This window comes from Eutrema salsugineum, unplaced genomic scaffold, assembly GCF_000478725.1.
Source record: "Eutrema salsugineum unplaced genomic scaffold, Eutsalg1_0 scaffold_9, whole genome shotgun sequence".
Lineage (NCBI taxonomy): Eukaryota > Viridiplantae > Streptophyta > Magnoliopsida > Brassicales > Brassicaceae > Eutrema > Eutrema salsugineum.
In genome coordinates, this window is record NW_006256342.1 from 3,584,728 (window position 1) to 3,609,423 (window position 24,696).

General features: G+C 36.4%; 4 protein-coding genes and 1 pseudogene across 4 annotated transcripts; 1 reads left to right on the top strand and 4 right to left on the bottom strand.

Annotated features, from left to right (window-relative positions):
- On the bottom strand, positions 1-4,629 carry LOC18008071 (putative DNA (cytosine-5)-methyltransferase CMT1). The gene is made up of 20 exons (XM_024152699.1): positions 4,474-4,629; positions 4,267-4,363; positions 3,981-4,088; positions 3,775-3,894; positions 3,586-3,688; positions 3,258-3,427; positions 3,070-3,135; positions 2,710-2,982; positions 2,549-2,607; positions 2,396-2,462; positions 1,797-2,126; positions 1,647-1,718; positions 1,467-1,553; positions 1,286-1,373; positions 1,098-1,216; positions 896-1,000; positions 778-821; positions 610-679; positions 413-516; positions 1-304 (listed from the first exon to the last, which is right to left on the bottom strand). The coding sequence occupies exons 1-20, from the start codon at positions 4,614-4,616 to the stop codon at positions 157-159; spliced, it is 2,373 nt and encodes a 790-aa protein (XP_024008467.1). The 5' UTR covers positions 4,617-4,629; the 3' UTR covers positions 1-156.
- A 3,949-nt stretch (positions 4,630-8,578) lies between these two features.
- LOC18008404 (cysteine protease inhibitor WSCP) lies at positions 8,579-9,456 on the bottom strand. Its single transcript, XM_006390617.2, has one exon. The coding sequence runs from the start codon at positions 9,414-9,416 to the stop codon at positions 8,733-8,735; it is 684 nt and encodes a 227-aa protein (XP_006390679.1). The 5' UTR covers positions 9,417-9,456; the 3' UTR covers positions 8,579-8,732.
- Positions 9,457-12,028: 2,572 nt separating this feature from the next.
- LOC112082775 lies at positions 12,029-12,513 on the bottom strand (annotated as a pseudogene).
- Positions 12,514-15,545: 3,032 nt separating this feature from the next.
- On the top strand, positions 15,546-18,428 carry LOC18008227 (endoplasmic reticulum oxidoreductin-1). Its single transcript, XM_006390618.2, has 9 exons — positions 15,546-15,837; positions 16,257-16,388; positions 16,571-16,832; positions 16,951-17,061; positions 17,140-17,258; positions 17,344-17,448; positions 17,542-17,744; positions 17,842-17,965; positions 18,046-18,428. Exons 1-9 carry the CDS (start codon positions 15,667-15,669, stop codon positions 18,229-18,231), a joined length of 1,413 nt encoding a protein of 470 aa, XP_006390680.1. The 5' UTR covers positions 15,546-15,666; the 3' UTR covers positions 18,232-18,428.
- A 369-nt stretch (positions 18,429-18,797) lies between these two features.
- Positions 18,798-24,221, bottom strand: LOC18008067 (kinesin-like protein KIN-14Q). Its single transcript, XM_024151933.1, has 18 exons — positions 24,009-24,221; positions 23,852-23,929; positions 23,683-23,754; positions 23,007-23,587; positions 22,759-22,930; positions 22,522-22,589; positions 22,220-22,430; positions 22,062-22,138; positions 21,885-21,984; positions 21,680-21,778; positions 21,416-21,592; positions 21,024-21,309; positions 20,722-20,883; positions 20,428-20,643; positions 20,290-20,327; positions 20,012-20,175; positions 19,812-19,937; positions 18,798-19,711 (listed from the first exon to the last, which is right to left on the bottom strand). Exons 1-18 carry the CDS (start codon positions 24,085-24,087, stop codon positions 18,941-18,943), a joined length of 3,477 nt encoding a protein of 1,158 aa, XP_024007701.1. The 5' UTR covers positions 24,088-24,221; the 3' UTR covers positions 18,798-18,940.
- Between the last annotated feature and the right edge of the window lie 475 nt (positions 24,222-24,696).

Consider the following 24,696-nt stretch of genomic DNA (forward strand, 5'->3'; position numbering starts at 1 on the left):
AACTGTTAGGGCTGACAAAAGAATCAGCGTAAAAAATCCAATACTTACACACAACCAAACAAGATCGTCCTCTTCGTGTTTGAATCATCATCTTTTTCGTTGAGATCATAAAATGACAAGACCTTTTTCTTTTTACCTTCTCAAGCAGAATGCTCCTCAGCATTTTCCCTGCAGACATTGAGGATACTTGAAAGGGAGCTTTATTACAGGCTGATCACCGGACAGCCCTTGACTTGCCATGCCATACGCGTATCCTAACGCAATCCCTACAGGAACAGCCACCGCATTCCCAACCTGGCAGTATCTGAAACTCAGATGCAAAACAAGTATTTTAATATTAGAAATCTCCAACGTCAAACACACAGCAAAATCTAGAAACATGCTTGTAAAGGAGCAGGAACTAATGGCTTACTTTTCCTTTATTGGTCCACATAGCTTGTAAAAATCAGGGAACCCCTGTAATCTGGCATTCTCACGGACAGTCAACACACGATCTTGCAACGGATGGATTAGAGTCTGCAGAAACCAAATTTAATGACAAAGTGGTTACTAAATAATTCAAGGGGTGCACAAAAAGAAAATGGAAATGTAAGAAAAAAAAAGACTTACTTGGTTGTGAGGTTGTGCTCTTGTCACAACCGTATTAACAATCTCATCCCACCACAATCGACCAAATGGCCTGACATTCAGATAGCAAATGAGTTACTTTACTGAATCTAAAATTACCAGGTAATGGAAATAGAATCCAAGAGAAGCATATTAGTAATAGGTAGTCACTTTGTTGATGTTCCGTTTTTGAATGACACTGCATAATCAGGAACCTGAAGAATACAAACGCCATGTCATAAAGAAGCTGAAGAAAAAAACATAAGGCTGGGGATGAATTCATTTGTACCAGATATTTTCCAGATTTCAGTTTTGGTCGCTCTACAGAAGGGTCAAATTTTACTGTATTGTTGTCTCTAACTAAAACACCAGCCAAACTTCTGAAGTTGGCACCCTGTAGCAGTAAGAGTACAATAACATGAACAAGAGATTATTACACACTGAACCAGTAAGCAAGTACTATAACATATAGCATCAAAAGATAGCCACACCTTCTTCTTTTCTATTTGGCAAACCCGTTCAAAATCGTCCTCATTTAGTTGAAGTGGTTGATGGTCATACAGCTTTCTTGACTGTGAAGCATCTCCACCACCCATTGGGATTAGGGAATCTGAAACAAGAATATTCGTTACTATTAGGTCAGCGTTTATGGAAAATCTTTGGATTTTAAGATTCTCACCAGCTCTTGTAAGACTTATGAACTTCTGGAAGTCCGTTTGGGGTTCTGTTTCATAGCTCCTTTCATCTTTCTCCTCACAATTTGTCGCCTGCAGCATAAAAAAAGACGCATTGAACAGTGAACTTTGAACACATAATATTTTATAGTCAAATATGACCATTTTTAAGGCTTAGATACACACTGGTGGGAGATCGCTTATCGCATCTGCAAGAGTAGGAGCCTTTTCTAACTGAAGAAGATTCTTCTGGCTATGTCCAACTTGTATTTCCTGCATTTACAACTAAATGAATAAGCAATGCAAATGATAGTAAAAGTCTATGAGATTTAAAAGTAAAACCGTCCACAAAAGAAAATGACTTACCTCAAATTCTTTAGGGGCTAATAAGCTTTTTCCGAGAATCTCGTGAGTGGGCAAAGGGTACGGAGGCAGTTTCTGTTAACAAAATTATGAGAGAGCAATAAAGATCATGTCCTTATATTAGTCCTAACTTATTATGTAACAACTATTTACCTCTGTTGGTTGAGCGCCCCATAGAAATACTCTGTTTCTGATTTGAGGAAGACCATAAGAACCCGCAGCCATCATGCCTAGTCTCGTCTGATAGTTCATCGCAACCAGACGAGCCACAGCATAACGGGCTAAAAACCCATTCGAAAACTTCAGCAGATCGACGACATTTTCCATGAGCACGTAATTTGGCTTCAGATAGTTGATCATGTCCATATATACCAACAATTGCTTGTTTTTTTCATCTTGAAGCGGTGCATCTTTATTTCTGAAACGGTTAAAGCCACTAACCCCTTGACATGGAGGACCTCCACACACAAAATGAACACCACCCTGAGATGGAAACAAATTTTGAAAAGACTAAAGTTATTTCAAAAGCGAAAACCAGAAAACTTCAGAGGATGTATTCTTTATGAACCAAAATCTTATATATAGTGATGATAATGTTGGTAGCAGTACAATTCAGGGGAAGTGGCAATAGGTTCGACTTAAACCCTACAATAGGATTTGATTTATACATCAAACGTGTAGTAAAGCTTGATGAAAAAGCTACAGATTAAAAATAGCTAAAAATGCTATTTAAAGCAAGTAAAAAGACTTACAGGAAGTGGCAATAGGTTCGACTTAAACCCTTCTGTGACAAACTCCTTTAACTTATCTTTGCATTCACTGGTGTAAATATATAAGTAAACCATATCAATAACCATAAAATATCAATGCAAACGGAGACAAATAAAGTAATATGGAATTGTTACCGTATTCCATCATAAGGCTCCCAAGTGTCTTCCTCAGAACCATAACCTTTCCAGTGCACCTGAAAGTATTGGAACAGAATGAAAGCTAATGTTTGAATTACAAAAAATAGATTTGTGTGTACCTAACGGAGATTCCGGTTTTTATAATCAAGTGGGTGTACCTTAAGATGAAGTACAGAAGAAGCATCCTTAACTTCATTGGGATTTCCAAAACAAATAGCAACGAACTTTTCTACCTCGAACTCTCCAGGTGGAATATCAGACTCATCACTGTCCCCGTATGCATCATCCTTTTTGTCGCCATCTTCTTCTTCATCTTCTAAATCTTTATCTGACTCTATTTTCTCGGTACTGGAAATAAGTGCAAACTTCAGGCATAGCTTTCTCCATTCTTTGAGCAATCTTAGAAAGTCTTCTGCAGCTTCATTTCTCACCTGCTCAACGCCTCAACGTTCCTAAATCAATTGATTATATGTGTGGACACTGAATCTACTATATAAATACCGCCACTATAGTATAACCTCGGTTTCAGGGTGATTAAGTTTCAAACTAGCACAAGCGAATTTATTGATGTCTACTGCCCATTTCTGCAAAACCAGAAATAGCAAAGTAAATCTTTTGCTCAGATACAGCAAAAAATTTCAATGTGGGGAACACATTTCATACAACCAACAAAGTGAAACATGAGCATTCATGAAAAAATGTATACCGTAGTCAATTTTATGCCTGCCAGGGATGCTCCCATACACAACCCCGTTGACATTGCTCCGCAGCCAGAGTACAGATCCAACAAGTATTTTTCATTCTTCTGCGGGTTTTCAATGCAATTGGTGTCACAACCACTCGAAATTGTTGATGATGGTACACTATCTGTGTTAACTGTTAACATTTTTTGGCAAGACAGACTTCATCAGTTTTCTTCAAAACACTATCAAGAAATTTGGTAAGGCTATGAATGATACAACTACAGAAACCAAACCTTGAACGACTAAAGTTGACATTAGTTAAAACAGTAACCATGTGCAATAGAAATTTACCATCATCTACACATGAAATGGTGAGGTGGTCCAAGTCATATCCCATGTCATAGTAGTATTCGCATGGTTGTGGCATTATTCTCTCCTCAGGTCTTGAAACGACCTGTTGTAACAAGTGTGTTAAGCATCAGATTGAATACATTCATAAAAAGACACAGCAGAAGACTTTTCATTCAGAATAATTTACACCTTTGGAGGAATTTTAAGAATCTCCACCCTCGAGATGATGCAGTTGAGAGGATTGTCATCCTCAACATTAGAAAGAAAAACTCTATTTCTTTGCACATAATGTGCAAGGCCTTTAATCACCTACAATTAAGAGAATCCATCAGCAGGAGCAAGAGGCATTGTTTCAAATGAAAGGGAAAAACCTAATCAAGGCAATAACATCTCACCGTGTCTTCAGGTCTATAGAACCATCTAGCTCTAAAATAAGCTTCTTTGTCGATCGATTCAAAGAATTCCACAATTTTAGCGATATAGTTAGGCTTATTCTCTTCAGCCTGCATTGAAAGCATTACTTCATACACCATATACATTGTTATCTCTCTATCTAACTCATATCAACAACAAAATGTACAGTAGAAATATCTATCTCTAACTCAAAATGACAATATGAAGTTTTCCTGAACCTAATTCAGTAATCTAATCGCAGCGACATAAAACAAAACAAATCGGTACCTTAACGTAGACATCATCGCCAAGAGCGATTTGAATTCCATCTACATTAGCTCGGCGATAATGATGCGTTGCCTGCATTTTTTCCTCTTCCTCGCCACTGTGTTGAGCACCACGAAGGCAGATAAGCAACAAAATCATTAGAGAAACGAATCAGAAAAGGAATTTCGAAGATGACTTTAACAGTGAAAGAAAAAAAAAACCAATTACCAGTCGACATTCACGGATTTTCGCGCCTTTGAAGAACTGTAGCGAAATGGCCATTTGCTCATAGCTTCGGCGAGCGGGATGGGTTCTCCAACAAAGCACGGATTCGGTTCGGGTTCAGCCCGCTTTTTTGTACTTCCAGCCATTTGACTAATCTGGTCTTCGTGCGTCTGAGAAAGAGAAGAGAAAGCGGCACAGAGAGGAAGAAGAAAAGGGAGTGTGTTTTTTTTTGGGAAATGGAGAAAGAAAAAAAAAACTTTTGAGCTATCTTCAAAATTTTGGGAAAATCAGTAAGCGGGAGAATCTCGGTTTCTTTTATTCATTTTTCTATTTCTATTTAAGTTAGATTTTATTGGGCCTAATATAAAGGGCCCATATAGGAAACTAGATAAAGGAATGGGAAATTAAGTAAAGATTATTATTTTCACAATTACGGTTTTTATTCGTTATTATTTTCTAGTCTTAACTAGGTGACAAATAGCAATTAGAATCATCACGATTCCTACAAATTTGGTGAGATGGGAAAGCTTGTGCGGTTAAAATTAAGACCCTGTCAAAGAAAATATATATATATATATATATTCTATGTTAGTAAAAAACCCTACTTAAATGTTTTTTGGCTTTTTCCTCACGTCACATAAGTCTCGTAATAAGTGACATGGATCACTGGTTTCTAATTTAGTACAGAGAGGGTTGAAAATAGTAGTCGAATCAAACTTCGATTTTCAGCACGAGGAATATGCACAATGGTTCATGCTAACTAACATATACGATAAAATAATTCATGGGAAAAAGACAAGATGTCAAACAGATAGATTAATTAGGGTTTCAACGTACGAATGATGGTAAGAACATATGGTGGAAATCATAAGACAAAAAAAGAGCGAAAATTCAATTTTTTTGTTTTCTTATAAAAGCCAGCTCAACAATAATAATCACAAAGCGACAGCAATCAAGAAGTGGAAGAAAATGGCAGAGTAAAACTTACAGTATAAGATACGTATACAAATACATGTACGCATCACATTAAGGGTTTTTTGTTCAACTAAATTTGAATCGATAAAAACCTTTCAACTATTTTTGTAACGTAAAAACACCTCAACTAAGTTTTTGTAATGATTTAGTCCCTCCGTGAACAGCACCGCCAAATCTTAACAAATCGTTTTTTTTTAGCAAAAACTACACGATTTTTACTATAAATAACAAACTTTTTGAAAACCAGTTATAAGAATCCCAAATTAAACCTAAGCTCAAAAATCCTCAAATTCTTAAACCTAAATTAATGAACCCTAAATTTTGAAAGTGTGATTCTAAGTAGTTTTTATGGTTTGGAAGTCAATTGGGTGAGCTTGGAAATGATTTGTTGTGTTGATTAAAATGAATTTGAGAGAAAAACCTTTGAATTGAGAGAAATATTTTCGTAAATTGGGAGAAAAAAGAGAAAGAATCAAAAATCTGAAGCTTTGAAGAAGATGAGGCAACTGTTTTACTTTGATGTTTAAAACCTTGTTCTTCTTCCTTCAACGAATTTACTTAGAAGAAGAATTTAAGAGATTTTCAAATTGAATGAGGAACCCTAATTTTTGAATTGGGGATTTTTATAGTTTCAAATCGATTTTGAGTTTTTTTTATTGAAGTCATTTTTTTTATAAAATACAAAACACCACGTTTTCATTTAACTGTAATCCGTTAAGATTTGACGGTACTGTTTACAGAGGGGCTAAATCATTACGAAAACTTAGTTAAGAGATTTTTACATTACAAAAATAGTTGAGGAGTTTCTATCCGATTCAAACTTAGTTGAGGAGTTTTTTCACTAAAACCTCTCACATTAACTATATAAATACATGTACATTTTATCTATTTATGTGAATTATATATATAAGTAATATATTGTAAAATGGGTTTCAAAATATAGATATAATTTCGATGTAACTGATAGTGTAGAAATTATTGTTAAATTAATTTTTATAAAAATAAAATATGTGGTATATAAGTTTGGAGGAAAAAGAGAAAAGAGAAAAAATAAAATGGAAAAGAAAGCAGATATTTTTTTTATTTTACAAGAGAAAAGGAAACAAAAGAAAGAGATTTTTTTTATCTTTAGCTAATAAATTATAAATGATAGAAGAATGAGATAATTATCTTTTAATTAATATAAAAAGTAAGAAAATGTTAGAGTAGTAGAAAGTGATATAGAATATAATTAAAAATCAGAAAGTGATATAGAATGTAAAAACTCTTTAATTAACTACAAACCAACTCCTTTGTAAAATAATTCAGATGATAGAAATACATAATATTTGAGTTTTTTAAAAACATAATAATATTCCAACTAAAGTCCCATATTCATACAGTACCGCTTGTATGCTAATTAGTGAAGTTTAAGCTCTCTTTCTCTGAGCTCTCCCTCTCTCCCTCTCTCACTCTCTCTCTCTTCTCTCTCTCTTTTTAAAAAATGATTTTAGGAGTTCACAAAGGACCATAAGCCTAAGATTGATAAAAAAAATTTCTAGCTCCGCCGCTGATCTAGGGAAAGTATATATATGGACCAAATGCCTATATAAACATTTGCCAGAAGTATGAAGTATATATCATGTAAATACTTTAGGTGCAACTAAATGAATAACTCAAGTCTCATCCCCGAGTCCCATTTTCACATGCTTGGAAGTCACCTAATTCTCAACTCTCTAGTGACTCTTACAAATCGGACGCATTTTTTTCTTCCGGAGGAAGTAACTGGTGACTCTCTCTCTTTCTAGAAATAATGTTAATTTTCTTTATTCTTTTATTTTAAAGAGAGCCTACTTTATTCATCTTTTTCCCCAAAAAGGTATCTTTTGGAACTACAATGCAAATTTAGCACAAGATGTAAATAAAATACAAACAAGACATAATTTTTGACAAGTGTGAAGCAAACACATTTTTTTCTCACGTTAATAAGTCTCGTGATAGCCTGGTAGGTGACATAAATCATTGGTTTCTAACTTAGTACAGAGAGGATTGAAAATAGGGGTTTATACTTTAGTAGTCGAATCAAACTTCGATTTTCAGCACGAGGAACATGCTCAATGGTTCATGTTAACTAAAATATTAAGGACGATAAAATAATTCATGGGAAGAAGACAAGATTTAAAACAGAGATTAGGGAACCAACGTATGAATGACTGTGTGTGATGGTAAATACATGGTGGAAATCATAAGAAAAAAGGAAAAAAGAGTGAAAATTCAAAAAAATGTTTTTTTTTTCTATAAAAGCCAGCCCTAGAATAATAATCACAAAGCGACAACAATCAAGAAGAAAAAGGCTAATTAAAACTTACAGTATAAGAGAGAAAAATCCAGAAGACTCTGCATAATCTACGAGTAGTGAACCATATCTTTATTTTTTGGAATGAACATAACACCCTAAATATATATTCTTATAATCTATTTAATCAACAACACAACAAATCCTTTGTAATTTAATTTGGAGGATAGAAAATAGATAATATATAAGTTTTAAAAAAATTAATAATAATATTAATTCCAACGAGTCCCATCTTCATATTGTCTATGGTTATCGGACAGTAGCTTGTATGCTAATTAGAGAAGTTCTCTCTCTCTCTCTAAAAAATGAGTTTAGGTGTTCACAAAGGACCATAAGCCTAAGATTAGAGAAGAGTTGTTAGTTGCTAAGGAGATCAGAATCAAGTTAACTATAAAGATGTTTTTCTATACGAAAAAGAAGATAGAGTGTAAGCATTTAATACTCCATCTTTTTTTTTTAATCTTGAACCAGAATGCGACAACTAACAAAGAAAAGGCATTTTTGTGTGTGTCATTTGACACAGCGCCTGTATCCAAAAGGTATCACAGTTTTCAGAAATTCTAAAAAAAAAATTGTTAACATCAAATCTGAGAAACTTTGATTAAACTCTGGATTTATCAATTATATATCACAATGTTTTAATTACCGATATGTGAAAGGACAAATAAAAATCAGAGGCTTGGAGTGCAATTTAACCTTTACTGGTTACGTTTAACAAAAACAAGGATATGGAATCTTTGGTAATAGGTCATTAAAATAATAAGAATATCTGATACTAAAGTTGTGTCTCATAAGGCGCTGGAAAACATAATTTTATTTAATTTTACGATGAAAGTAAAGAAAAGTTCTGGTAATACATGCGTGCATGCGGGTATTATCTCAACCCATTATTTTTGGCCATGGACAAGTCTCAGGCTTTACAATATTACATGATTTTTGTATTGTCGTTTGACTAGTAGAATGGGAACATCCTTAGACCTAACTTCTCAACCCGAGAAGTAGAAGTAGTAGTAGCATAATCACCGACGACCTTGACGAACTTGACGAGTAAGGTCTTAGCATCATCATTGGTGACAACTAGTTGTGGTGCACCTGACCAGCCCCCTGGGATAGCTCCAACGGTTCCGGTAGAGGTGCTCAACTTGTAAGTGTTTTCTCCTTTTCCTTCTCCAGCTTTCTCAATCTTAAACGAGCTATTATGGCTAAACCGGCTACCACCGATGAGAATCGCCCGCTCCTCACGAGCCGATGAGGAATCATCGAATTCCCATAACTTGGAAAACTCGGTGCAGACCGGCCAGATATTGGACTCGAACTCTATGTTTACTTGTGCAGATGTATGGACGATGGTTTCCGTGGTGAAGCCTTGATAATTGAAACTAACCGGTAGGCCAGGCTGGCTCGAAAGGAGTGTTTGGGTGATGCCAAGTGGACAAAAGGGAAGTATCGTAATGGCGGCTGGGACAAGACCACCTCCATTGTTACTTTCGGTCTTAACCGGCTGAATAAAGTATTGTTGACTGATTGTAAGTGGATTTCCGGAGATGTCTTTCACCGGTTCATCTGATCCCTGGGTGCAAACAGCTGCAGCCAACAGGAGAGTGATGAGAAAAGAGAGCATTGAAGGTTTCTTCATTGTGATTGTTTTTGTGTTTTTAGGGTTTGAGTGAGTTGAGATGTAGAGAGCAAACCCATTGTGTCGGTATTTATAGGAAGTTTATGCGGTCAAGTTTTAAACCGCGTCTGATGGTAAAATGAAGAGATGAATCTGTCACTTTTGTTAAATAAAAACCTAAAATTATCAACTTGAAATATTATTTTCCTCACCTCACATTTGATATTCTGATAAGCTTTAAAGATGAGTTCAGACTTTAAACTCTAATGGCCATTAGATTTTCGGCACGAGGAACATGCACAAAGCACAATGGTCCATGTTAACTAACAAACATATTTAGCAAAAAGAAAGGACGACCAATATAGGACATTTATTGCAGAGCAAGTACATTTTTTTTACTCTGTTCATTTCTTACTCTTCTTGATTCTTATCGCTTTGTGGTTATAAGACTGGACTATTATTGTAGAACACGCATATTTGCTTTTACTATGTACTGTGGACTTCTGCATAAGCACCCTAGAACTAGAGCTAAAAATTTACTTCGAGTCTATTGCTATGTTTGGAAAATGATGATATTTATGAATTTATCAATCTATGGAGAGTATATATTTATATGGACCAAATGCCTAAACCATTCTGATTAACCAGAATTTTATGAAGTATATTATGTAAATAATTTGGGTGCAACTAAATGAATAACTCAAGTCTCATCCCCGAGTCCCATTTTCAAATGCATGGAAGTTCACCAAATTCTCAACTCTCTAGTGACTTTTACACATCCGACGTTTTTTTTTTCTTCTGGAGAAAGTAACTGGTGACTCTCTCTCTCTATAAATAATGTTAAATTATTTATAAAAGAGCCTACTTAATTTATTAATCTTCTTCCCCAAAAAGGGCATCTTTTGAAACTACAATGCAAATTTAGCACAAGATGTAAATAAAATACAAACAAGACATAACTTGTGAAACAAGTGTGAAGCAAACAAATTTTTCTCACGTTACATTCTGATAAGTCTCGTGATAGGTGACACGGATCATTGATTTCTAACTTAGTACAGAGAGGGTTGAAAATAGGGGTTTATACTCTAGTAGTCGAATCAAACTTTCGGTTTTCAGCACGAGGAACATGGTTCATGTTAACTAAAATATTGAGGACGATATATAGAATAATTCATGGGAAGAAGACAAGCTTTTAAACAGAGAGATTAGAAAATTAACGTACGAATGATTGTGTGTGATGGTAAGAACATGATGGAAATCATAAGAAAAAAGGAATGAAGAGCGAAAATTCAAGAAAATTGTTTTTTTTCCTACAAAATCCAGCACTACAATAATAATCACAAAGCGAAAACAATCAAGAAGAGGAAGACAAGACTGATTAAACCTTACAGTATAAGAGAGAAAATCTAGAAGAATTCGCATAATCTACGAGTAGAGCCATATTTTTTTTGGAATTAACATAACACCATACACAACACGCTTTCTCCACAAAAAAAAATAATAACACATATGTATACAGCATACAAAATCTCTGTATAGGTGTTTTATTTAATTTTTTGATAAATCAATTATACATATTCTCCTCCTAGTTTTATAACCTTTCATTGCTCCAATCACGAAGAAACACGTAACCACTCGAGCATTTTACTCCTAAAATTAATGCAATGACTATACCCGGCCACTGTTTAATTAAGTTGTGTTTTACTTGTCTGTAACGATCCTCTCATATTCTCATTTTAAGATTTTCCTACATAAATATACTCTTATAACCTATTTAATCAACAATAACTCTTTTTGTAATTTAATTTGGAGGATAGAAAATAGATAATATTCGACTTTTATTTAAAAAAAAAATAATAATATTCGGACTAAAGTTCCATCTTCATATTGTCCATGGTTATCGGACAGTAGCTTGTATGCTAATTAGTGAAGTTCTCTCTCTCTCTCCCTCTCTCTCTTAAAAAATGATTTTAAGAGCTCACAAATGACCATAAGCGTAAGATTAGAGAAGAGTTGTTAGTTGCTAAGGAGATCAGAATTAAGATAACCATAAAATGATGCTCTGTTTTTCTTATACTTTACGAAAGAAGATAGAATATAAGCATTTAATACTCCATCCTTTTTTTTTTGTCTTGAACCAGAATGCGACAACTAACAAAGAAAAGGCATTTTTGGATGTGTCATTTAACGCAGCGCCTGTATCCAATAGGTATCATAGTTTTCAGAAATTCTGAGATTTTTTTTTGTTTACATCAAATCTGAGATTGAGAAACTTTGTTTAAAACTCTGGATTAATCAATTATATAATCACGGTGTTTTACCGATGTATAAAGACAAATTAAATAAAAATCAGAGGCTTGGAGTGCAATTCAACTTTTACTGGTTAGTTTAACAAATAGGTCATTGGTAATAGGTCACTAGAACTAGAATATCTGATACTAATTAAAGTTGTGTCTCATAAAGCGCTGGAAAACATAATTTTATTTAATTTTATGATGAAAGTAAAGAAAAGTTCAGGTAATACATGCGTGCATGCGGGTATTCTGTAAAACAACTTATTGTATTCTCAACTTATTGTAAAACAACCCATTATTTTTGGCCATGGACAAGTCTCAGGCTTTACAATATTACATGATTTTTGTATTGTCGTTTGACTAGTAGAATGGGAACATCCTTAGACCTAACTTCTCAACCCGAGAAGTTGAAGTAGTAGTAGCATAATCACCGATGACCTTGACGAACTTGACGATTAAGGTCTTAACATCATCATTGGTGACAACTAGTTGTTGTGCACCTGACCAGCCCCCTGGGATATATAGCTCCAACGGTTCCGGTAGAGGTGGTCAACTTGTAAGTGTTTTCTCCTTTTCCTTCTCCAGCTTTCTCAATCTTAAACGAGCTATTATGGCTAAACCGGCTACCACCGATGAGAATCGCCCGCTCCTCACGAGCCGATGAGGAATCATGGAATTCCCATAACTTGACCGGCCGTGGTGGTAGCCTTGATAATGGAAACTAACCGGTAGGCCCGGCTGGCTCGAAAGGAGTGTTTGTTAATAAAACTCAAAATTATCAACTCTAAATATTATTGGCTTTTTCCTCACCTCACATTTGACATTATGATTAAAGATGTATGTGGTTTTAGACTTTAGACTCTAATGACAATTAGATTTTCAGCACGAGGAACATGCACAATGGTCCATGTTAAGTTGTTAACTAACAACATATATAGCAAAAAAGAAAAGGACGATCAATAAGACAATATTGCAGAGCAAGTGTATTTTTTTTTTTTACTCTGTCCATTTCTTACTCTTCTTGATTCTTGTCGCTTTTTGGTTAAAGACTGGACTATCATTGTCGAACAAGGATTTTTTTTTTTTATTTTACTTATATGTACTAACACTGTCGTCACTCGTCAGTCATTAAGTGTTGAGCAATGATTCCTTGATTGTCCCTGAAAAGGAAAAGGCAAACAAGAATCATTCAACATCAAAGAACTAAAGTCTAAAGCTAAGAGATCAAGAAGAAGAAGAGAAGTGTCGAAGAGAAGACGGAAGAAGATGAAAAGGTCAACAAAGTCAACAAAAGAGAAGATGGGCCATAAGAGTAGAATTGCCCAAAGGAGATCAATGGGCCTGCGTTTTCTGTCTAAAGCCCAAGTTGTTTTGGTTAGAATAACTAAGTCCTAGTTAGTCTAAGTTAGTCTAAATTGTAGTAGTTAAGAGTCAGTAAGAGTTGTTAGTGTTCAGAGCAACTGTTTCTTGTGAGCTTAGTCTAGAAACTAGAAGAAATTATTAAGTCTAGTGAGCTAAAAAGGATGAAGGTAACTAGTAAAATCGCGATATGTATAAGAAAAGGAGAGAAGAGGAGTGTAGAACAATGTATGAAAAAGAATAATGAGAATGAGAGTTGAAGTTAGCAAAAGCTCAAAGAGAGAAAACTAACCTGGGTGAAACAAAGAGTGGTGTTCAACATTAAGGATTCAACTGCTACCAACGAGTGCCAAAAATGTAGGCAAGTGGTATTTCATCGAGCTTATTGAACTGCATGCGGATTTTTTTAAGTGGGAATGTAAGTATATTTATGAAAATATAGTGTACATCGAATATACAATATTTGTTTGATGACAGCATACTCATTTTAGCTTAAGACCACTAATAATGTTATAGACAAACGGTTTTTTCTCAACTCACTGAACTTATATGGTTGAGTGAGAATGTAAATAATTCTTAAGTGTTACTTCCACCATTTTTTTTACTTCCTTCATTTCATTATAAACGATGTTTAAGGTTTTCTAAACCGATTAAAAAAATCATTTTGATTTCTGTTTTTTGCTGAACTAAAATATCATTTATTACTCGTATATTTAGCACAATTTAACCAATTATAAAACAATCTGTAAAATATAAATGGTGATAACAAAAAAAAAACTAGTCAATTTTGCATAAAAGTTGAAAGCATCATATAATTTGAAACAAAACAAAATTCTTAAAAATCACTTAATATTAATTGGAGAATGTATATATATATGTATATATATCAAATATGAATATATGGGTTTAGACTTTAGACTCAAATGACCATTAGATTTTCAGCATGAGGAACATGCACAATGGTCAATTTTAACCAACATCTGTGGACTTTTTGCATAAGGACCCTAGACCTAGAACAGGAACTGAACTTAATCAGATCTTAATTTACGTCGAGTTTATTGCTATGTTTGGAAAATGATGATATTTCTGAATTTATCAATCTAATGAGACTATATATGGACCAAATGCCTAAACCATTCTGATTAGCCAGAAGTATGAAGTATATCATGTAAATAATTTGGGTGCAACTAGATGAATAAGTCTAGTCTCATCTCCGAGTCTCATTTTCACATGCACGAAAGTTCACCAAATTCTCAACTCTCTAGTGACTCTTACAAATCCAACGCTTTTTTTTTCTTCCGGAAGAAGTAACTGGTGACTCTCTCTCTTCCTCTCTCCCTCTCTCCCTCTCTCCCTCTCTCCCTCTCTCCCTCTCTCTCTAGAAATAATGCTAATGAAATAGGATATTAATGAAGGTATATCCAAATAGAGATGGTTATGTAAAGGGCAATTCATGCTCACTCTACTTGTTGAGCTAGTGAGCGTAATGATAAGGCTCCTGTTCGAGCCAAGCTACGAGTTCTTGATCAATCCCATCTAACCACGTGGAGACACTAGGTTAGTGTTTCACGCTATCTTTATGTCCTTTAATGTTGTTCTCTGCCAAAACTTTTGATTGATTTCTCGTCTCTTTTCTTATGGACAGTGGAGGGATGGCGTAATGCAACATATAATAATAATGGATGGGGTTTTGAGAAGTTTGTACCACTTGCCGACCTTAAAGAAAGCATCTAAAGGTTTAGTGGTGGAAAATGCGCTCAAGGTTGAAGTCGAGATCAATGCTTTCTCTAAAACAGACTCAACCTTAAGTGACTATAATTAGGATTTGGTTCATATCCTAAATAATTATTAAAGAGTTTCTAACTCCTTTTTTAATCAGACTTGGGTTTGGTTAGTTCCACTCACAACGTGATCACTCTTATTTCTTATTTCTGTAAGAACGACCATATTTTGGATAAAGCGTTGTTTTAGAGATTTTTTGTGTTTGATTTTTGTTGTTTTGGAGATTTAATAAAGCAATTTTCTCCAATTTCTAATTTTTTATAAAAAAAACAGTTATATTTTTTAAACAAGAAAAGAAGAATATGCATTAACTCTGACAAGATTTATGTATAATATATTTGGGGTCGACAAAAGAATAGATCGAACTAGAAATATAAGAAACAGAGAAATTGGATGCATTAAATATATATAAATCATGGAGATCGCAGACGTGGCGACCATTTTCAACTCATAAGCCAATCAAAACGACAGGAGAGGCGTGTCCATTCGTTGACCGAGAAGCGTCGGAACGGCATGATGTTTATTACAAGAACAAATGGATCCTATTGGTTAAAGCACGTCACGAGACAAACGAAATAAATGTCTCCAACACGCGCCGCCTAAACGCGTGGCGCGTGGTATTCAAACCCCGTGTCTTGCTGAAATGTCAAACCAAATAAAAAAAGCCGCAGCATTGAGACTAACGCATTTCATGACTTTTTGCTTAATATGAGCCGATCTTCAGACACAACAACAATGGGGTTTTGAGAATTTCCGGAAGACGCAATAAAACGTGTTTCTTGTGAAAAGGTTTTATTTTTCCCATTTTGATTATTTGTTTCCTATTATTCATAATAATGGGAAAAGGCGCGATCAAAGAAGAAGAGAGGCAAGGGAAGAGAAAAACATGGCGATGGCCTTTGGCGGCTTTGGTTGTTGTGTTATTGGCAGTTGCTGTTAGCTCTAGGACTGCTTCTAATGTTGGTTTTTTCTTCACCGATCGGAATTCTTGCAGCTGTTCACTTCAGGTTTTTTATTACTGTTCTAGATTCTTCTTCTTTTTTTTTTTGCTTTGAGTTTGATCATTTGATGAAGGAATTTGAATTAAGGGTCTCAAGTGCCTTCTCGTGCTTGAATTGATGGAGTTTTTTAAGTATTGAGGGAATGTTGATGAATAGAGAAGAGAAGAATAGTGGATGTTTTCATTTGTTAATGGCCAAAAAAAAGGTTTGCTTTTTGATTCAGGGTGATAAAAATTGAATCTTTTGATGGTATTGACACTCTTTAGCCAAAATTTGAATCGTTTTCCTGAAATGTGCCAACGCTTTGTTTTTAAATGCAAGATGTGTGATAGTCAGTAATGTTGTAAGATTCAATCTTTTTCAGTGGACTCATATTTGATCAGTATTTGATTTTGTTCTTTCTGGTTTTCCATTTGGATACACAGGAAACTGGTAAATACAAAGGCATAGTTGAGGACTGTTGCTGTGATTACGAAACAGTGGACAATCTCAATAGTGAGGTTTTGAATCCTTTGCTTCAAGATCTCGTCTCAACCCCATTTTTCCGGTACTTTAAGGTTAGTGATTCTGCTTTAGAATTCGATTTTGCTGGAAAAAAAATTACAAATTTGGGTAATTGTGAATCAGTGGTCTAGTTTCTTGGATGTGGATAAATTCTTTTCTTTGACGTTACTCTTCTGAATAGCTAACTTTTGCCATTACTCTATAACATCGTTTTGATCCCTCAAATGTTGGGTAGGTTAAACTGTGGTGTGACTGCCCGTTCTGGCCAGACGATGGAATGTGTCGTTTGCGTGATTGCAGTGTCTGTGAATGTCCAGAGAATGAATTCCCTGAACCATTTAAAAGGCCATATAATATTGCGGGTCTTCCTTCTGATAATCTGATTTGTCAAGAGGGAAAACCGCAAGCTGCTGTTGACCGTACCATAGATAACAGAGCGTTCAGAGGTTGGGTCGAAACCCATAATCCATGGACGCATGACGATGACACAGATAGTGGTACGTAGTTACCAAGAACACTATAGTCAATGCTTGTAAAAAGAGCATTTTTTTCTGAGAACTTTGGTTCTTTTAAGTGTGTCTTATGTGTTGATGGTTGGAACTGGCTTATGTCTAGGTGAGATGACTTATGTCAATCTTCAACTAAACCCTGAGAGGTTTACTGGTTATACTGGACCTTCTGCTAGAAGGATTTGGGACTCCATATATTCGGAGAACTGCCCAAAGTGTGAGTTTTTTCCTTCCCAACCATATTGGTATTGTGAGACAAAGGCTTGTAGTGTGATGTGTGTGAATGTTTTTGCAGATTCTTCTGGGGAGACATGTCCAGAGAAAAAGGTTTTGTACAAACTTATATCCGGTCTTCATTCTTCAATCTCGATGCACATAGCTGGTGACTATCTTCTTGATGAGTCACGCAACCAGGTTTGTGTTTCTGAGGAAAAGATAGACAAGGCTCTCAACGTGAATAAATTATGGTAATGGTTGAAATGTTTTGATTGAAATGCAGTGGGGACAGAATATCGAGCTGATGTATGATCGTATTTTGAGACATCCGGATCGTGTCAGAAATATGTACTTCACTTATCTCTTCGTGCTACGTGCTGTAACTAAAGTGAGTAACTTCTCTGCAAGTCGGCCTTTTGGAGTTTTGACATGTTTCTCTGAATCAGTCTATGAGGGCTGAGTCTTACAACGTTTTATGCAGGCAAAAGCATACTTGGAGCAGGCAGAGTATGACACAGGAAACCATGCTGAAGATCTGAAAACACAGTCCTTGATTAAACAGTTATTGTATAGTCCAAAACTTCAAACAGCATGTCCTGTTCCGTTTGATGAAGCTAAGCTGTGGCAAGGTCAGAGTGGACCGGAATTGAAACAGCAGATCCAGAAACAATTCAGAAATATAAGGTTCGTCTTTATATTTCTTGAAAATGACACACTCTTGGAGCGTAATATGAGAGAGTGTGTCAATAGTAATACAGCTTAATATGTATTGTGTTTGCAGTGCACTGATGGATTGCGTAGGTTGTGAAAAATGCCGCCTTTGGGGGAAACTTCAGGTTCAGGGTCTCGGGACAGCATTGAAGATTCTCTTCTCTGTTGGGAATCAAGACAAGGGTGACCAAACAGTGAGTTTCTTAACATGTATATGTATGTTTTTGGTGTATATAGGCATCAATGGTCTGAAATGTTCATATCTTTTTTAAAGCTGCAACTGCAACGGAATGAGGTGATTGCACTTGTGAATTTGCTCAACCGTCTCTCTGAGTCGGTTAAAATGGTCCATGACATGGGACCCGACGTAGAGAGGCTAATGGAGGATCAGATAGCTAAGGCATCAGCTAAACCTGGCAGATTGAGAAGAATATGGGATTTAGCTGCTTCTTTCTGGTGAATTACTCCCATTTCTCCTCAGTAACACAACGGAACTATCCAGCTTTGAGGCATTCATGCTCAGTAAATGTAAGCCTAGGATGGATAGTCATCGTTGTAACAAATTAAGTAAAAAATCATTATAGAAACCCATACAAAAGATTTTGGTTAACAGATGAAAAAAGAATAGAGATTCTGGAGATAACAAAATTTATTATACAGATGCAAGAGTATGTCGAAAGCTATACTTTGATGCCCTCTTGGCTCTTGCACATTAGAAAAATATACTCTGTCGCTTCTCTCCGAATCTAGTTAATAGTCCCTGTTCTTGAGAAGGTTCAGCAGAGATAACCAAAACACATTTTGATAACCAATGCAAAGTAAAGAAGTGGAAGATACTAAGAGAAAAAAATGCATATCTTGAAATGAATAAATATCCAAATTGTCAAAATCAAAATCCAAACTTTCTAATTTACATGACGAAGCAATGATAAAAATCTATGTCGGCGAAAACAGAAGCGACGAAGGAACGGTTTTTTTTTTTTACATCAAAGAGAAAATGTTAAGTCTCAACTATTATGTCGAGATTCCTAAAAGAAAAAAATAAGAGAAATGAGCATCATACTTGACCATCTATGCTACGAACATCATTAGAAATTGTTGGCCAATTTTTTCATATAATGTGGCCTAAAGCCAATGCTTTACATGCTTAAAGAAGGGACGGGCCTGCGTCAGATCCATCTCTCTTTCTCCTTCTGTATCTGTTTCAGTGGTGTCTCCTTTAGACCTGCCTTACGAGCATTAGTCAACAGAACCCTGTGAGCTAACCTTCCTCTGCTTCCTATAGACAACCTAACTTTCTCCATTCCGACATTAATGCCACCTCTTCTCAACGGTTGCTGTCTAGGCGTAGATTTCATTTGCATTCTCTTCTGCATGCTTCGTCTCAGTATGCTGCTCAACATCTTCCCGTTACTTCTGTGCAACTTAGGGCTGACGCAGAGCACTTGGTCACTCTTTCCATCAGGCGAGTTTGTGATCGCTTGGCGTGGTGGCCTTAATGGAGAAGTTGATGTGATTGGGACGTATGGCATTGGGGCAAGAGAGCTCCTTCTTGGAGCTGGAGCTGGTAGGATACGTTTTGGACAAACAGAGAATCTTCCTGTTCTCTTGGGTAATTGCAATCGCTCAGCCATTTCTGGATTGTTCTCCTTCTCAATGAGGTCATTGTACTTGAGGCCAAAGTTAGGTAAAGGAGGTAGATCATAGCTGATGGTGCTCTCTGAGAGTGGTGGTCGGGTTAGATTCACTGTTTCTTTTGAAGTTGAGGTCTCACTTGAGATCCTGTTGCTCCCCAACAATAGGTTTGCAAGTGGCGGCCTCTTTGACGTGTTGTTTTCGTCTTCGTTCTGCTGTTTTGTCTGCTGCTCAGCAATTTTGGTGTCTACATGTTGACGAGCCAGCTTCCTCTCTACCAGCAGTTGTGATTCAAGTTCTTTAATCTAGGAAAGAAGGAGGTGGTAATTTGTGATTGGTTTTAGCAAGATGAAAAATGTTATAACCCATGTTGTTCTTTGTGGTTATGGTTGAGTATTTATATACCTTGTCCTGAAGGGTTTTGTTCTTTGTGTCTCGTTCCTTGATCTTTGCTTCTAAACCGTACATTGTTTCCTCCATTTTCTTCATCTGTTCGTCTTTTCCTTTCATATCTTGCTTCCATTTCTCAACCTAATAAAGAATTAACACAACTCAGAGGAATACTTGAAATATTCAATAAATACACATGTGGAGACGTAGCTTACCATTTGCTTGTATTTCAAGAGTTCGGTGTTGTCTAGCTGCTTCTTTGCAGGCCCCAACTCTATCCCTCTTACTCTGCTAGCAAAATTCAGTGAGCATAGTGTCTCGCTTAGGTCCTTCTCGTTAGGACTAATTTGTACGAACATGAGGGTCTTCGAATCTCCTCCTATCACAAACCAGTCATTTTTCAGAATATCATAATAAGGTCCATAACAGAAAATTGAGTGAGACACATGTAAGCAAAGCAATTGATTGCTGCTTTGAAACCAAAGTTAAGTACCTAGAGAATCCTGAAGTAAGTGCGTGAGCTTTGAATTTCTGCAAAGGCAATGCAAAACCAAACGTCAAGTTGGATGAAAAATGGTGGTTGTAGTAACCTTCTTCAGTAACTCAAGGAAAATAGATGTATTATATCGACCTGAAAGGAACGTGAGAGCTTTTGTTGGCAAGAGCAAATATGACGTCACCAAGAGCAGATAATGATTTGTTGATGTTTTGGGTCTCCTTGAGCCGTTCTCCTTGCACTTCTGTCTTTGCAACCCGTTCGCTTCCTGCTAAATCAACTAACCATAGTTTGCTCTTTGTGCATTCTCCATTCAACAAATTCTCCCCTTTCACCATCACGCAGTGAATGCTGTGCAAAGAAAAAAAAACTACATTTAGATAATTTTTCTGAAAAAGAAGACTTCAACTACAAATCAAGTCTGCAGACCAGTGAGATCGGCTGCTGTGTTCATTAGCCGTCGTTTTCCCAACAGCCCTTGCATTACTCCCTGTTTTCAACACATCCCAAACCTCATCTATGTTTTTCACGCGTGCTTCAATCAATCCTGGTACATGGTGGTTTCCTTCACTCACTTGCCTTATCTCAAATCTGCAAAGAACCGTGATATGAATTTCAACTAAAAAAATGTCCTTACTTATAGTCCTTATTGAACACCAAGTTATCACCAACGAGTCTAAAGAACCAAACCATGGAGCTTGCATGCTTAAATACATATAAATCTTATGTACCTTTTCGACACAGATGCATTTTGTGAAGCAGGGACCAACAAATCTCTTATTTGCTCGTTGTAAACTTCCAAGACACTGACGGAGATTTCATAATTGTATCGGTTTTCTCGCTCCTTAGTTATTTGAAACAGATGTTTCAGTGTTCTATAGTTTACACCACGATCATCTTGAGTTCCCTCCATGGTAAACGTTTTCCCCGTTCCAGTCTGACCATAGGCGAATATGCAGACGTTGTATCCATCAATGACTGACGTAGCAAAAGGAGCAGTATCTTCGAAAACATCAGCTATAGAAAAAAAAAACAGAAAACAACATGTCGTTTTGTGAGATGAGATTTCCAGCAAGGCAAGTATGCAAAGGGTGATGAACTGGTAATGGTTGCCAAAGATCACCTTGGGAAGCGTTAGGACCAAAAACAGAATCAAACTTGAAGCTTTTCTTGGGAAACCCATTTGACATGACTATGACCTCCCCACTTTTGGTTGACTCGACATCAATTCCCATTGATACTCCTGCTTCAACTTCTTCAAAGTTTAGGGGCCGACACCTGCAAAAGACCCTGATGTTTCCTGGAGGAAAGTACTGTAAGTTGTAAGACTACCAATATTATAGTCACGGAGGTCCTTCTAGAAGGTATATTGAAATTAAACACAAACCTTTGAGCTCTAGTATCTTGTTGTATAGTTCTTTCCTTTCTTTTTCTCCCGCTACAAATTTGACTTTGAGATTTTCATGCAGTTCTGCATCCTGCTTTACTGTTGAAAACAGATCTAAACGGATCAGAATTCATGCATACACAATTTTACAAAATCTTTTGTAGTGCTAATGGTATGTTTAACTGAGAGCAAGACAAAGACTCACCTCTGGACTGGATGTGAGATGTGAACTCATTGATATCTTGGACTAGCAATTTGTATGTGGATGCCTCCTCCAATAGCTTAGTTTGCTCCATTTTCATAATCTGTGAACCCAAATTCGTTTAAATGAGGCATAAGAGTTTGAAGTTGCTGAAAGTGTCTCAAGTTTGCTTCTGTGTACCTTCAATTTTCTTGTCAAATCTCTTAATGAAGAGAACCATCTGCTCTTCTCTTTGACTTGTCCCTCGACAGCAAAGGCTAGATATAAAACAAGTACCCGGAATGTCAACTTTTACGCTTGCAAGGGAGATGAAACCGAAAAGTAAGGGATTTACATACCCAAAGAACCAACATGCATCGACTTGCGCATAAGCTCATTTTGAAGCTCACGGAGAGAATTCAATGCTTCTTCGCATTCTCTACTCTTTCGTTGATTCTCTTGTTTAAGCTCATCAACCATTCTCTTCATGTCCGCCATCTCTTTCTTTTGCTGCTCACAGTCATTCCTCATCTCGTGGGTCTCTTCTTCCGTCTTGCAGTCAGCATTTTCCTAAAAACAGTATGACATTTTAACTATCTGTAACTTATATATGTACTCCCAAACTAAACTAGAAGCATCATGCTTGTGGAAGATCTCTCACTTGAGTTGGCTGGGACAGAACTGTGTCAGTTGTTCCTTTAAGTGCGAGCGTTCCAGTTTCTTCAACAGCTGAATGAGGAAAAATGTGATAAGAAATGTGAAAAAGTCCGGCAATTTGAAGTTAAAGTTCTCTGATTTCCAAGCATCATATGAAACCAAATCTCTCACATGGAAGATAAAAAACGAAACAAACAAAAAAAATCTTGTTGAAGATACAAAAAGGAAGAAACCAACTTACAAGTAGCCGTTGCCTCTTTCCTTATAGAAATTCCACATAGGATTGCGGTTCCTGTCACTCCTTCTAATCGTATAGATAACTCCCCTTCTAGACCAACGAGCATCCTTAGATCAGCTATCACAAGAGGTGTATTTGCTCCTACTTGCGAAAACAAATCAAGGCCAGATATGACCTGCAATAGTTTCCAAAATGATTAGATTTGCGATGGATCAGAAGACGAAGAAATGCTCAATGCAATGATGCCTTGCCTTTGCTCCTTGAATAAATATATCGAAAACTCTAACTCCCGCTGGGCCTTTAGTGAACTCGATTTCAGCAAAGTGCAGGTCGATGAAGTAATCCCCAGGATCCAATGACTGAAACGTGTAAGAGAAATTACCAAGCCGAGCTGTTTGATACAGCAAAAGCTCATCTTCATTGCCAACAACAGAATCAGTCGAAATACTTTCACCGCCACAGAAAAAATCATCCTTCAGGAAAGTCTCATCAGCCACAGTCACATCCGTGCTTGTAGAACCCGAGTTAATACTTATAACAGGAGTTGTACTCTCCCTGAAGTTTCCAGGTGGAGAAGGTAACTCAAAGGAAGACTCAGGAGACAACTCAAATCCGAAGGTTTGATTGATCGCTGAGAACTTCACAACTGGAGTTTTACGGCCATCTCTTGTAGCAGGACCATCGATTCCATTCTCTAGAGAAAGCTCAGTGGAAAACCTGATTTTCTGAGCAATTTCTGGGGAATCCGCATAGCTACCTCTTGGTATATCAGGTGAAGCACCACAGTTAACTAGATCGGGAGATGTTAGAGGAAACCCTAACACGAGTTTTCCTGAAACACAATCGAGCCGATTCGACGCCATTAATCTCAATAGTGAGGCGATTGATTTCGACAAGAAAAAAAGGAAATAAGAAAAGGTTCAGTACCATCTAACGCTATGGGATCACTAGATTGTTCCACTTTCATCATTTCCGGGCTTGATTGTTCCGTATGAACATCTAATTCAAATCCAGAATTAGTAAAGTAAGAGAAAACTCAGAACTATTATGTATTCCACAATCCGCATAAGCAAGCATCATATTTTCAATGACTTACCGTTAGTCGATTCGCAATTTGAATCCAGATCTGCCATTGTCATTGTCCTTGAGCTCGATAATGTAGCTTTTTCAGCTGCTGATGGAAATAAAAGAATCGCAAGTGAGCAAATTTGTTTGAAAGCAAATTAAAAACGTTAGATAAATCGAAATCTCACAGCGAGAGAAGCTTTCACGTCGCCAAGAAGCATCAGTTGCGAGAAGTGGATCGTGCCATTGATCACAACAATCCTCCATCAAAATCTAATCGACAACTTTGCCCAGAAGAAGAAGAGAAATCAAACAGTGAGTATGGAGAGCGAACAATTTCAAATCAGCGAAGAGGAGAGAAGAAGAGAGGATAATTGTGGTTAAGGTAAAGAATCGGATCCTCTTTTTTCCCCCTTACGGTTATTTTAACGTTATTAGACGACCGTTTGATCCTTTTACACCTTTGAAATTTGAAATGTTTCACCGGGTAGCCGGGCAGTGATTGACCTCTTTTCTACGGGCAGGCTAAGCCACTGACACGTGGCAATAAAATCGAATTTAAACGGACATCACCGAATCAAATGATATTTTTATTAAAGAAAACTTCCTTTGAATTATATACTCAAACAAATGCCATATGGACATTTTTTACTCCCCGAAAAATGCGTAATCAGTACAGTATTATTCCATTTTAATTCATAAACTAATAGATCAAATGCTGATTTTTTTAGTTGTTACTTAAACAGACGCTTATATGATATTTATTGAACAAAAAATTTATTAATCTGTTTGGTCCCATGCGTAATGCTAGTGTTAGACATATGACGTAGGAAGTCCGAAACACGAATTTTCCATTTTGCTCATTTTTTTGGTAAT